Source organism: Kryptolebias marmoratus, linkage group LG24 (genome assembly GCF_001649575.2).
Source record: "Kryptolebias marmoratus isolate JLee-2015 linkage group LG24, ASM164957v2, whole genome shotgun sequence".
Taxonomy (NCBI): Eukaryota; Metazoa; Chordata; class Actinopteri; order Cyprinodontiformes; family Rivulidae; genus Kryptolebias; species Kryptolebias marmoratus.
In genome coordinates, this window is record NC_051453.1 from 19756688 (window position 1) to 19770772 (window position 14085).

The 14085-nt window shown below is 39.3% G+C and overlaps 3 protein-coding genes across 4 annotated transcripts in view; 2 read left to right on the plus strand and 1 right to left on the minus strand.

The window, feature by feature from the left end:
- Window positions 1-3205, minus strand: part of gabrb3 (gamma-aminobutyric acid type A receptor subunit beta3) — a 72694-nt gene extending 69489 nt beyond the window's left edge. Inside the window, exon 1 of the mRNA XM_017423482.3 lies at window positions 2229-3205. Within this exon, the coding sequence (XP_017278971.1) occupies window positions 2229-2323 (95 nt within the window). The 5' untranslated portion in view covers window positions 2324-3205. The remainder of the gene's footprint in view (window positions 1-2228) is intronic.
- gabra5 (gamma-aminobutyric acid type A receptor subunit alpha5) overlaps window positions 1-8734 on the plus strand; it is a 31274-nt gene extending 22540 nt beyond the window's left edge. For both annotated transcript variants that reach the window (XM_017423488.3, XM_017423489.3), the window contains exons 8-10: window positions 3834-3986; window positions 4228-4439; window positions 5445-8734. In XM_017423488.3, the coding sequence (XP_017278977.1) occupies window positions 3834-3986; window positions 4228-4439; window positions 5445-5735 (656 nt within the window). In that variant the 3' untranslated portion in view covers window positions 5736-8734. The remainder of the gene's footprint in view (window positions 1-3833; window positions 3987-4227; window positions 4440-5444) is intronic.
- A 5107-nt stretch (window positions 8735-13841) lies between these two features.
- Window positions 13842-14085, plus strand: part of LOC108240175 (gamma-aminobutyric acid type A receptor subunit gamma3) — a 52422-nt gene continuing 52178 nt past the window's right edge. The window contains exon 1 of the mRNA XM_037974045.1: window positions 13842-13974. Within this exon, the coding sequence (XP_037829973.1) occupies window positions 13922-13974 (53 nt within the window). The 5' untranslated portion in view covers window positions 13842-13921. The remainder of the gene's footprint in view (window positions 13975-14085) is intronic.

Consider the following 14085-nt stretch of genomic DNA (forward strand, 5'->3'; position numbering starts at 1 on the left):
CCGTATCTGATGGGGGAACGCGGCTCGACGTAACAACAGCAACTCAAGCACATTACTGTCCCCTATATGTCAGGAGGACAAATAACACCTTTTCTGTTCAAATTGCCAACCCGCCACAGTGGCGTGTGTGTTGATCAAATTCACCCACCACTTCAAATATTTACCCGCATTTGGCGGGTGGCGGGTGCTAATTTCCACCCCTGATTGTAATACTACATACCTACTATTAAAACCACTGTGGTGTTGTATAGACAGGGCTGATGTGCATACCACTTGAGCTGCAATTGACTGCTCTTGTCTCAGAACAACTAAAGTCCAAATGTATTCTGTCCCATTAGTTCACCAACATATTTTTGCAATCATAGTTTATAAAACTCCAAGGAATGTTAAAAAACAAGAAGAGGTCTGAATTGAAATAGTGTAAACAATTAAAGTAAAGTTTTGGCCTTTCTGGCCACTAAAGCCTATCTCCAGAAGGAAAGTTTCCACTTTACGAAAATCTCCTAACTAACATAACAAAAGTGACACTTACTGGCCAAATTTGGATCGTATCAAGAGAAAAAAAAGCACTTCCTTGTTTTGATAGAGACAGTCAAAAGAAAACTAACAAGATTTATGGAAGTGGGCCGTGATTTGGATGATATATGTTGTGTTGCAGTGCAAAACTGTGCCGCTGGATTTCACTACACACTACAAATTAAATGAGAAAGGCTGCGTCAAAAGGAAGGAAAACATTACATTTTGGTATTGGGAACCTTATTTTCTTAGGAAGTATGGTGGTGGTAGTATAATTTGGCCCCCACACTGCTAAATCTTATGTTTCTGACTCATACCCATGAACTCTAAAGGAAGATGTTGAAATAAAAGTCTGTGAAACTAATCTTAGAGGAATGTAGGTCAAGCACCAAGACAAGGACCCTATACACACAATTTAATCCATCAAAGAATGATTAAACAATACAGTTGATAATCTTTTGTGGGCGAATCAAAGTCTTGAATATAATCTGATAGATTGTTCTGAGAGGAGCCAAAAGTGAGCAGCTTATGTGGGAAAAAGCCACCAACATATCCTGATTTTGTACAGAAGAATGAGCTAAAATCCCTCCAAGCTGATCATTGGTTACAGGTAACTGCTTTACAGTGGTATTGTCAGCACAAGCAATAATAGCAAAAGTTGGTGATTTTGTTCTGCTTGTAGGACTTGTGTTAACATCTGATAAAGTTTAAGGCCACATTTATGAAAAAATATAAAAACTCTGAAAGCTTCTTAAGTTTTTTTAGCAACCCACATCTAGTTTCACTCATTCTTTTAGTTGCTGTGTTATTTGCTGCTGTTGTGTAAAATCTTCTCTCTAACACTGTTATTCAGATCTGTATTTTTCATAGTGTGTTCCATTTTAAGACAATGTGAGGTGAAAGCATTTTCAAATCAACTTGGATATAGACAATAAATGAGTCTCCAGGATTTTAGAACGCCTCCCACACATAGCCAGCTGTCTCGGAAGAGAAGGGGGGCGCAAAAAAAAAATCACTTATCCATGGTCCTAGTCATTGGGTCTGTAGGGTTAATCCGTATGGAGGCCCATCAGTTGTGCTTTTAGTGACGTCACAGCTCAGGGATTGGCTGCCTCGGAAGCAACGCATGGGGCGGGGGGGGGACCAGCAGCATCTGCTTAATTCTGTTATGTAAAGAATAATACATTTCTGCCGCTTGATTTGTGGTTGTGACTCTGTTACGGAGGAGGGGTCCCTTTAGATGTAAACAGATAGCTGGACAGCTTTGTCCTGCATATGTTGGGATAGGAGATGTTTACATTGGATACTGTACGAGAAGTGCACATTTGTTAATTGTTACAACGTTTTTGTAAGCAGCAGGAGAAAAGCTGTGATGAGAAACCTAGATCTGGAGCTGGCTCTGATGAGCAAACGTGTTGCTAGGTATTCTGTGTGTTACTAACTGCACATGTCAGAAAGTCTAGCTAAAAAGGGAAGGTAAGTCCCACAGAGCCAGCATGATCTTAATTAGCATTACTAATCTGAGGTTCAAACCCTCTTTAACGAGCCAGGAATAGCTCAGCAATGTGCTCTGCTTACACGTGGTGGAAGTGACCCCTGACCTTGCAGGTTTAGCTAAAGAGGATGTCAGTATGGACACAAGAAGTGAAGAGTTGATGGGCAAACCTCATCACATTACGCATGTTCAACAGATGGCATGAATGTTTACTCACCAGTTGACCAACATGGCTGCATTGTTCTCCGCTATAAATGGTAGTTCTCCACAGACAGTCCAAAAACCAAATAGTAAAATCCACCACAACCGCATTTTTTCACTTCTCAGAGATTTCCATCCACCCTCAGTCCCAGAAGACGGTCAGATCAGAGAGGGGGTCTCCTGACTGAGCCACCGCAGAGCGGGGCTGCTGGCTGCTGGTCCACAGAGCGAAGCCAACACTGGTGCCCTTTTCATTAAGGACATGTTGCTCCGTGTTGCATCTCTCGCACCATCCAAAACTTTTGCTCCAGTCTCCCTCAGACCCCCTCTGATTCAGTCATCTGTGCACCTGCCTGTAATCACAGCTGACCCAGGTCTGTCTGAGTGTTCACGCTTCAGGCAAGGCAAGGATGAACATCTCCAATCATGAGCGGCCTGTCCTGACAGAATGGGATGGACTCTCTGTGACACATACACACACATACACACACACACACACACACTTGCACATAAAAAGAGAGAGAGAGAGAGAGCGATTCAGGATGCAGATTGTAACAAGGGATTAGTGGGACTGAAAAATCCGATTTTGCCAGGAGAAAGCAGCAGTCATCTGTGGATTTTCTATACTTTATCAGACTCCACAGCTCGACAGGATTTTTCTAAAAACAAAACAATCCTTCAAATGCAATCTTCTGCCGGTTAACAGGATGTGATGATTTTCACCCTTCAACCTGTTTTTTTTCTCCCCCCAATCATTCTCCTCACTCAGTCAAAAGAGTGCTCCAACCATTCGCATTAAAGAAAACACAAAACATATACTGAGTGACAGCAAGCACGAGCACATTATTTATTTTTTATAAAGTCAAGATTTTAAAAAGACCTGACGTCTTTGCAAAACACAAGAGATAATATTGTTATCAGCCTCCATGTGACCTGCAGGGTGTCTTCAGCCACTTGACTGAATGAAGATTTTAAAACTGACCAAGATCAAAACATCCTAAAATTAGAGGTCTATCATTCCTTTCAAGCTAGAGTTTTAAACCAAGATACCTTATAAATGACATAATGTTTGATGTCATGCAAGGTCTTGCAGGACAGGAAGTAATCATTGGACTTTCATCTACTCCAACTGATTAACGTTCGGAGTCAACCATATTCAAGATGGCCACTACAGCTAATAAAGACAAAAAATGGCTCAGTCATTTTTACCGACATTAAGGTAAAATCTGGTGTGGTGGTATGTGAGAGTCACCCCAAATGCATTCTCTGAGCACCTACAGACAGCGCTAGATCTTTTTGGCATACAAAGCGACAGACAATTACTTTGAAACTTGCAGCTTTTTATTTTTAAATTAATTACTTCATTTTAAAGCACTTTGACTACAGTTTGGTATGTTTAAGGGGAACTACAAAAATAGTGTTGTACTGATTAACAAGGGGGTTCACTTTTACCAGTCATATTATTGCAGTGAAACTGCTTTGAGGTACATTATTAAACATAATTAACAGCAGGTCTAGTTTTCCATTCTGTAAGTTTATTTAATTGTAAACTCTTTTTTTTTTCTTTCTTTAAATCACAGCTTTGGTCAACATAATCATTCTGCTCTACTCTTTTCCACAGGTGAGTACACGGTGATGATGGCTCACTTTTACCTGAAGAGGAAAATCGGTTATTTTGTCATCCAGACCTACATGCCTTGCTTCATGACTGTAATCCTGTCGCAAGTTTCCTTTTGGCTCAACCGAGAGTCTGTGCCAGCAAGAACTGTCTTTGGTGAGTATTGAACTTGCATTTATTCTGACTAAAGGAGCAACATTAGAGTTCAGACATTGAAGGAACTTTCTTACAGCTTCACAGCAATGTTTGGGTATTTATTTTGTTCTCAGTTTTTTTCCCTTTGACATTGCTGCATGATCTGTCTATATTACTTCACTGCATGCCCTGCTTTTTCTTCCCAAGACTTAATCTGCTGAAATAAAAACTGAATTTCAGGGTTTTTTTTCTCTGCCACCAGGTGTGACCACAGTTCTCACCATGACCACCCTCAGCATCAGTGCCCGAAACTCCCTACCTAAAGTGGCCTATGCCACTGCCATGGACTGGTTTATTGCCGTGTGCTATGCCTTTGTCTTCTCTGCCCTCATTGAATTTGCCACAGTAAATTATTTCACCAAGAGGAGCTGGGCCTGGGATGGAAAAAAAGCAATGGAGGCCCAACAGCCCAAAGTATGTACCTGAAGTGTGATGTCTTATTGATGCTAGGTTACCAAGAGACAAAACTGTCAATAACTTCTTGAAAGGTTGAGTAAAACATATTAATAAGTAGCAGTCTGTTTAGGTATTTGGTTTAAGAGTAAGTAGCTGGGGATCAATGATCCAAAGCAATGGAAAGTTCCCAAGAGAGGTGAATTAGAGAGAGCAGGCAGGGTGGAGTGGATGGAGGTGAGTGTCATGGAGGATTTATGACAGGAGTGCTGCAAGAAAGTAAAGGAAGGTTGACAAGATGGTGGTGAGACCTGCTAAGATGTTTGGTGATGGTGACTGTAATAAAAAGACGGGAGGCAGAACTGGAGGTGGCAGAGATGAAGATGTTAAAATTTTTGTTGGGAGTGACCAAAATAGACAGGGTTAAACATGAGTAAACAAGATGAACAGATCAGTCTGAGATGGTTTGGACATGTGCAGATGAGTGAAAATATTGGAACAAGGATGTTGAATATGGATCTGCCAGGGAGGAGTGAAAAAGGAAGACCCCAGAGAAGGTTCATGGATGTAGTGAAAGAGGATATGTAGAGAGTTGGTATGACAGAGGAGGACGCTGGGAGAGGGGGAGATGGAGCCAGATGATCTGCTCTGGTGACCCCTAAAGAGAATGAACCAAAGAAGAAAAAGATTGGGAATGATCACAGTGTGTCCATGTTACTAGTTTATCTTCCTCTTTATATCCTTTAATTCTGTGTGGTGTTCTTACCCTGCAGTGGAGTAAAAAAAGAAAAACAGAGGAATGAAAACGTTTGTCAAACTCATTGTGATAAGTTAGACAGGTTGTAGCAACAAAAAAATGGAACAGTAAATTTGTGGCTCGTTCTCAGTGTCACAGCAGTGTCAGATCTTTAAAGCCCATCTTCTGTTGTTCCCATTGAATTTGCATTAACTGTACCTGTTCATTACGTGCCATGATCGATATGCAGCATCATTTTTTAAATTCAATGCTTATTTTTTACTTTGCAGAAAAAAGACCCTTTAGCTTTGTCAAAGAAGCCAAACAACACCTGTTCAGCCGGTGTGAATTACACAGCCAACCTTACCAAGGATGCATCCATCTCTACCATCTCAAACAGCACAACTGTTCAGCTCAAACCGTCTGAAACCAAGGCCCCAGACCCCAAAAAGACTTACAACAGCGTGAGCAAGATCGACAAGATGTCCAGGATAGTGTTCCCCGTGCTGTTCGGGACCTTCAACCTGGTGTACTGGGCTACGTATCTCAACAGGGAACCCGTGATCAAAGGAGCTGTGTAAGCTGTAATATGAAGGCTGTTCATTCACACCAGGATTTGATGACTAGAACACAACTATAAATATGCCAAGCACTATTTTCTTGTATCACAGATGTGTTCTTTCAGGTTATTTAGACAACGTTGCATGTGTGTCGCTTCAGGAAAGTGTTGCCATGTTTGCCTTGAGTTTGTACAAGTATGATCACCGACCTACCACTCCATTCTAAACTCAGTCACTGATCAATTTCTGCTAAATTCCTTTCAAATATTAGCATTTGGCATTTACATTTTTAAATCTTCAATAGATAATGAGACAGCAAAGCCAAATGCTATGCAAAACATTTTTACTGTTTTATTGCTTAAAACCGCCTTGACCTTTGTAACTCTTTGTACAGTAAAAATGACCTGAAGGTCCAGGAACACGAAACTGGACTCAGGTACATGAAACTTTGCTTCATTGTTAAAAGCAGATGAATAGCCATGCTAAATGTGTTGCCTTCAGAGTGTGATAACTCATTATGAATGCACTGAAATCTCCTGCAACTTTTTTCCCCCTGAATTCTGGTTGGCAACATAAATCTAATCCTCATTTTGTCCAGTTTTGCTCCTACTTTCAATTTAGAGTAGTCTGGTTTCATTAACTTTTCTGTGATCCGTGTTCGTGTTTTTGCAGAGATCAAACAGGGACACGTTTAAAGCTAAAGTGATAGTGGTAGCTTTTGTTTACCAAGGCACCAGGGGGATATTCCAGAGAGGAGGTTCGACAAACTGGATCTATTCAGAAACACTGAGTTAATTTACTCTGAGTGTGACAACTCAAAATTTCTACTTCCAGAAAAGCTGGTTTCAGTGAACTCTGAGTATCTTTACCTGGAGTTAAGAGTGGGCATGAGTGCAATAAAAAGCCATCATCAATGGAAGATATGATTTTTTTTATCATAATTTACATTGGCTATTACAGTAAATGTTAATTCTGTAGCTATTTCAATGGGTGGAAATTAGTACCTGAACAAAATACTGTTTTAACACAACAGTCGTAAAGAGACAAAAAACAGAAAAAGCTAAAAAAATTTGGAATTTGAACCTAGCAGTTTTATTACTAGAAAACCAGCTGAATTTTCACGAGTGAAGGATGTTACTTGTTGCAAAAGGGTTGCATTTGCACTTGTAGGGAGCAAAGAAGACCAAATAAATTAGAGTTATATTGAACTCTAAGATAAGGGGAACTCTGCTTTCTGTTCCAGAACTCTGGGTCTATCACTATGGTAACAGATTCTGTATTAAACCTGTTTTCTATAAGAAACACTGCATTTCTGCTGGACTATCCCTTCTGACGCAAGCTGTCTGAAACAGGTTGTCCATTTTGAAATAATGTAATTGATATCAATACTGAATTACTTTGGGAAGCCTGATGTTGGGAGAGGATTTTCTGACTAAAACATAATTTGCAGAAATTATTTTGCTGATCAAAACATCATCAAAACATCACCACAATCATACCACAATCGTTGCAAAAAGAAAGACAAATAACTCGCCTTCTGGAATAACCCCTCTGGTCAGGAATTGTGTATGTAAATAAACAGAAGAGTAGTTGAAGATATATATATATATATATATATATGCCTAGTCTGAACAGAGACATTGAGGTTAGCGCGTCGATATCTATGTAATGCACACAGCAGCAATGTTACTCTAGTGTAGTGCTTTATAGGAAATGAGCCAAGTGATTTGAACTTTAGCAATGCTTCGTATTATATACAATTCTTTTATATCTAGTTTTTTGTGTTGCTTTTTTTTCAAAGTATGTTTGTTATTTTCATAAGCCTTGATAAAAACATGCAAATATTCTTGAGAAAAATGTAGATGCTTCACGTAAAAGTTAATTTTGCCATTAAGTTAAGTTACTTGAGGTCATCAGGTTAGTCAAGAAACAAAATATTATAGCTACCTGAAAATGAACCGTTGAAGTTACAGTCAGAGGCTTAGTCTGATCTTTGTTTAGCTTTACTTAGATTAGGTTATCTTAGATTTTAGAGACTCGAATGTGAGAAAAGCAGCTAATCTATCAAGCTAGTCCAGTAAGAGGTAACTAGCTAATATTCTTGAGCCAGTGATGGTCTGGGTCACAAGTTTCCTGTTATCTTTTTATAGCTACAACAATTGGGAACCACTGATTTAGTTTTCTTTACAACAAATTTAAATTAGTGTTTAGTCAAACTTTACACAGTTGCCTAAAACCAACAAAATTAGGGTTTGGCTTTGGTGTAGAAAAGATCATTTAATGCACAAACTTTTAAGTTTCGTAACTTTTAGGCATACTTTAATGATTTTTCATCCAAAATAAAAAGTTACAGCAATTTCTGAGGACTGAAAACTTTGAGTCACTATGTTTTTAGCTGAAGAGTTTTTATTTATTTATGTTTTGGCAAATAAAGAATTTGTTATTATTTAGAAACAACATTTTCAGATCTTGGGATTTGGAACGATGTAGAGCTATAGAAATAAGTGAGTCATAAAAATGTTTCTGTCAGATCTTTAAGGAAATAAATTACCAGTATTTCTTTTAAAAAGTGCATTTCACTCGAATAATGAATTTTAATGGTGTTTACTGACGCCAATGATAACAGATGCAGACACTGAATATACTTCAGCAGAAATATAATTTTGCTGTTTGATTGTAACCATGTGACATTGTACCAGCATCACCCATCACTGTTTGCTAAGACATATTGTGGTATTTAAGTGAATTATAGATTCTCTCTGTAATTTAAATGCAAAAATCTGAAGCAATAAACAATACTTCGAAGAATGATCACTTTAGTTTACGGTAAAATGTTCATATTTGATCCTAATATTTTGAGTATGTTTTGTCCAGTTCATTTAACTTAATTTATTGTCAGAAGCGAAGGACTCTGAACACATTCAGTGTATTAATTGCAGTTTTTCTGTAAAAAGTCTTTGGGATTCACAAATGTCTGGGCCTTTGCCACTAATAAAACCTTAACATTGTTATGTACCTGATTCCAATACATCTTCATTGAATCCATCTGACTGCTTTTACTGGTTGAAAAGCTTACTAATAATGTAACGCTGAACGATCTTCATCGTACCACTTGTAGCGTGACATTTAGAACATGCAGTGTGCATTTTAAACATGTAAGATTATAGCTGACATATATGGGCCCTGTTTCATCATAAATCCACCCAGAGAGTGATACAGTGGGAAGTATATGAGCCTATAAGTTCACATTTACACGCATTTAGTGAGTTGATGTGATAAAACGGCAATTTGATCCTGCTTGATGGAACAACAGTGTGCCTGGGCTTTTTTGCCTTTGATTAAGCACATGCATGTCCAGCTCATGGTTGGTGGGCTGCTAAATCCATCTTGGGGGTCTCTTGCAGTAACATCTGGCTCACAGCTGTTTGTCAAGGATTTAGATCTATTTAGGTTGTTTTTTTCCCCCATTCAGCAGGCTTGTAGTCTATGTCAAATTAAGCTGTCACTGATGGCACCAATGACATCAATCATAGTATGGAGCTTGGGAGGGGAAAATGGGCTGCAGACAGTATATGGTCATGGAAAGGACCCTCTTCTCGGATTGAATTCTGACATCTGGTCAAATAGGTAATTTTTAAATTTGTGAAGTCTTTGCAATATATAGTGCTGGTAAATTAGACAGATGTTCAAATCTGACTTTAAAATGGCCTTTAAAATCAATGTATTCTAAATGAGATGGATTATTTTTATTGTTTTACTGCATCAGAACCCTACAGTAAAACCCATCAGCCTTTTTACAGTTCTACTGGATTAAATTAAGACCAAGAGTTTCCCATTGTTTTCAGTAATCATTTCATGTAGAGAAATGACAGAAAAAATGTTACCCACCATCTCATCTGGTATTGTGAGACCTCGCATGATGTGTTAGTGCTCAGAGCTTGTGTAAAGGATGACTCACAGCTGCTACCAAATCAAACTTTATCTCAATGTCTGTAAAACTGTTATACCCATTTTTTTGTTTTTTAAAAGTTAAGTAGCTGTAGCGGCTTTCTTAAATTGGACTGACACCAAAAATGAGTGAGTGGTTGATATGTTCCCAGTGATTACCTTTTTGCAACTTTCATTAAAATCCACCCCATGGTGCATGAGATATTTTGCTAATATGACAGACAAATGAAAACCCACACACGCAGACATGTGCAAAAAGACTTCGCCTTTGATCTCGGAGCGATAATTAGAAGTTTAGAGTTCGAGGATAAATCTTCGAAAGAGTGAGAACAGCTGGGTCATGTAAACTGCAGGAAATGCCATTACTGAAAAGACAGGAGGTGTGTCAGAGGTGGCTGAGGTCAAGATGCTTAGATAGGTGTTGGAGGGTGAATAGGATTAGGCACAAGTGTTTTAAAATGAACTCAGGTTGGACAAAGTGAGAGACACAAGTGAGTTCTTTCTGACCTGAAGAAAAGTGGAGAAAAGTTAAAAATATATACTGCCCATTTGTCTAAAAATATAATGTGACGATACAATAATATAACCAGAGAGTGTCAGGATGAAGGCAAAACTGATTTAGTTGTTTTACCATCTGAGCTAGCACAAACACAACAGCACAGCTAGTTTGTTAGCTTACAGCTAACCTCTGCAACATATACTGTGACCGTAGAGGCTTAATTTAAAAAATAAAATAAAATCCCATGACATCCTACAGATTGAGGCTGAATATGTCTCCATTTCTGTTTCAGGGGCATCACTAACAGCACGGGAGACAGGAATGTTGTTTAAAGACAGTGAACAACTCAAGATGCCTGTCTTAATTAATGGAAACTACCAAAAGCAAATAAAATATAAGGATACATTTGTCAGCAGAACATCTCTTGGAACTGTCAGGTCATTAGAGTCACCATGGTAACCGCACACTTGTGCCTGTCACTCACCGGCAGCACTCTTAATAAGACAGGCAAATAGAGAAACTAGAAGGAATGTCTCAAACATACAGCCACTGTGTGAAAACTATAAATCATATTGAAGAATTATCTAAACTTTAAGTGGTATCTGGTGGTACCATGTGTTTCTGCAGGAGAAATGACGTGTTATAAAGACCCTTTACTGGAAATTTAGATGTGAAACCCATTGGGTGAATGAAAACAAAAATGCCTACACATGTACACCATTCTGCTGCAATAATAATACAGCAGAATGATGAGGATGAGTGTATTTTGAACAGAATCCCTGCTACAGATCCAACACAGTGTGCATTTCCCTCTTTAACCACCAGAGGATGACAGCAGTCAGCCCCAGCAGCAGCAGTGCAAACAGACCGGCTGTCAGAGCATCACACCCTTCAAAACCCCCCAAAACAACAACTAACAAACTTGGGTGACATGATAGCTCCAAGTTCAGTCCTGATGTATAGCAAAAATTATGTAACTTTTGTAAAGCTAGTAATATCAAAAAGAATGGAGTCATTAGGATTGGCTTTAGGTGCCTTTAAAGAGCAATTAATGGGGAACAAGGAGCTGATGCTTCTCTCCAGCAGTGGCTGGGTGAGTGGCGGGGTACCCCCAATCCATCACTGGGCTACACAAAGAAAAAACAACCAGTTACTCTCACACTCAAACTTAGGGCTAATTAACCCACTATCAATGTTTTTGGACCGTTGGAGGAAACCGGAGTATACAGAGAAAACCCACGCAGGCACAGGGAGAACATGTAAACTCCACACAGAAAGGCCTCAGCTGGGAGTTCTACCAAGAATCTGCTTACTGAGAGATCAATTTGCTCACCAACTGCTCCACCATGCAGCCCTGAAGGAAAGTCTTTTAAATAAATAAGAGGCAACTAATAAAAGCTCAGAAGATTGTGTTCATTTCTATAGAGGAAGCTACCAGAAATAAAAAATAAGTCATGATCATGTATGAACATGTATTTGGTACTACTTTACAGTGAGGGTAACCTTAATAATAGTTAATAATCCAGTTATTATTCAGGCTATAAACACTGAAAAAACTATAGATATGTATATAGAACATTAACTTGAATAGATTGATCTTGCCAAAAATTGAGCCTGCTTTTTTGTGTGAAGACTGTTTCAAAAATTCTTATTAATGCTTTATAAAGTGTTTGCAAACTCATGAAATATCTGCTTATTAAACATGACATTCTTCAGTTCCACCTGTTATATCACTGTAATAAAATAAGATTTAAAATGTTTAGATTCACAAATAAAAGGATTGTTCACTTCTTTCAAAATGGGGTTCAGTGGAAAGGTTGTGAACAATTATTTTTGTACTGGGGGGGTGCCAAGACCAAAGTGAATTGAGGCTGTTGACCACTCCTTTCTAAACCTTTATACCACCATAAGCTTTGCATTACATGGTGATTTGGACAGAAGTATGTTGATATTCCAGTTTGAAGAAATCCAGATTGTATGGAAAGTGCCACAAAGTGCTCGCAGATCAAGAAACAATTCAATGTACGGTAAATACCATGTGATACAAATTTCACAACAATTTAAAAGCTTTAAAGTAGCATTTGCTTGAACATCAATGAAGTTTTGAGACTTCAGTTGCAATCCACCTTGGTCTTGGACCTGCTAGGATTAGCTGTTAGCTTGTCAATTTGGTCAGAATTATGCTGTGTTCAATTTCTACACAGAAGTTGGAATTTCCTTGTCCCGTGTTGGGAACCAGGAAGCCTCCAAAGTCAGAATTGCAACTTGCAGAGTCAGAAATTTCTGACCAGCTCCAATCTCAAAATTCAACATGGCTGACTTGTGATGAATGCAGTAACACACTTATTTGAACGTTTCTCAGTTTGCCTCTCAGCAGTACAGTTACACAACATACTTTTTAACCACTGCTGTGTTTGAATGCACAAAATGTGGAGAAATCCACTGCTGTCAGCTTATGTTGCTAATAGTAGCTAGCCTGGTCACCGTGCACCACAGTTAGCACATTCCACTTGTTAGGATTTGTATTTTTGTTGTTGTTATTTTTTGTTAATCTTTATGTTAGGTTTTTGGTCGTGTTTCCTCTCATGTTCCCATAGTCCTGTTATTCCTGTGTTTAGTTTATTACCTGTGTTTTAAAATTAGTTCCTCTGTAGTCTTTGTAAGTTCTTGTGTAGTTTTTGCTCCCTGTGCCCTCTGTCATGTTTCACCTACCCTCAGTCATTTGTTTCTCAGTGATTTTCTCTTGTCAGCCTGCCACTTCCATCTGCACATGTCCCTGGTTCTTAATCGCTCACCTGCTTCTACTTCCTCATCAGCTGCCTTCAATATTCAGTCTTGCCCATCTCCTCATCAGTGCTTCATCGTTGCTATGATGCACTATCTGGTTCTCCTCGTGCTCCCTGTGATCAGCTTTTAGTAAGTTTTTGTTTGCTGCCACGTCAGCTTTTTTAGAAAACTAATAAATCAGTTTACTTTTGAGCCCCTCTGTGACCGCCTGATGGCGATGGTTTTTCAAGCTGCACCTGGAACACAAAAAACGTCTGGTCTGAAGTCAGTCCCAGATTTGAGTTCTGACCCGAGGTAAATATAACGTAGCAGTAACACTTCTCCAAGCTAAGTTCATCCAAAAGCTATATACAGTACAACAGGTAAGATGATAATTGTTCCAACTTTCCCACAGAACCCCCTCTTCAAAATGCCTGAACTATCCCTTTAAGAACTGTTCTGCTTTCTGGAGTAATCAATCATAATAATAATAAATGTTTATGCCACAAAAAAGACTATTACTTTTATCTTTTTTAATTACAAAAAAGTAAAAACAATACTCAAGGTGGGTTTTTTTGTTTGTTCAGTCTGCCTTTGGAACCTATATGGGACAGTCTAATTAGCTGTAAGGGGGGGGGAAGAGCAAAAAAAAAAAATTGCTTAGTAAGAAGTCTCTTCGTGCAGGTGGAAGACTCTTTGGTGACGCAGGCTGCCACCGGGGAGTTTTCTGATGAATTGGGGGGGATCTCGGAGCGCATCCAGTGTGCGCACCTGCGTAAAGACACCAGCGCGGTGTGGAGACGGAGACTGTCCGTCTGGAAAACGGCCGCTCCGAACAAACTGTAAACATATATCCGGTTGGATTAGAGAGAATGAGCTGGTCCCTCTCCTCCTCCTGCTCCTCCTCCTCTTCCTCTGAGCAGCTGACCGTCTCCTGTAGACGCTGACTGTCTCCATCCTCTGACACAGCTCAACTTGTTGTCCTCCGAGAACCATGACGCCCAGTTCCCTGCCTTCTGTCCTACTCCTGTCTGCCCTTTTCACCTGGTAAGTGGCGCAGGTTATTTGTGCAGGTATTTATGTGCTCTGAATGTTCTCAGAGTTTGTGTGTAAGTTTCTGCTGACATGAACTCTGCACAGTTCTGAAGCCGGATGTCT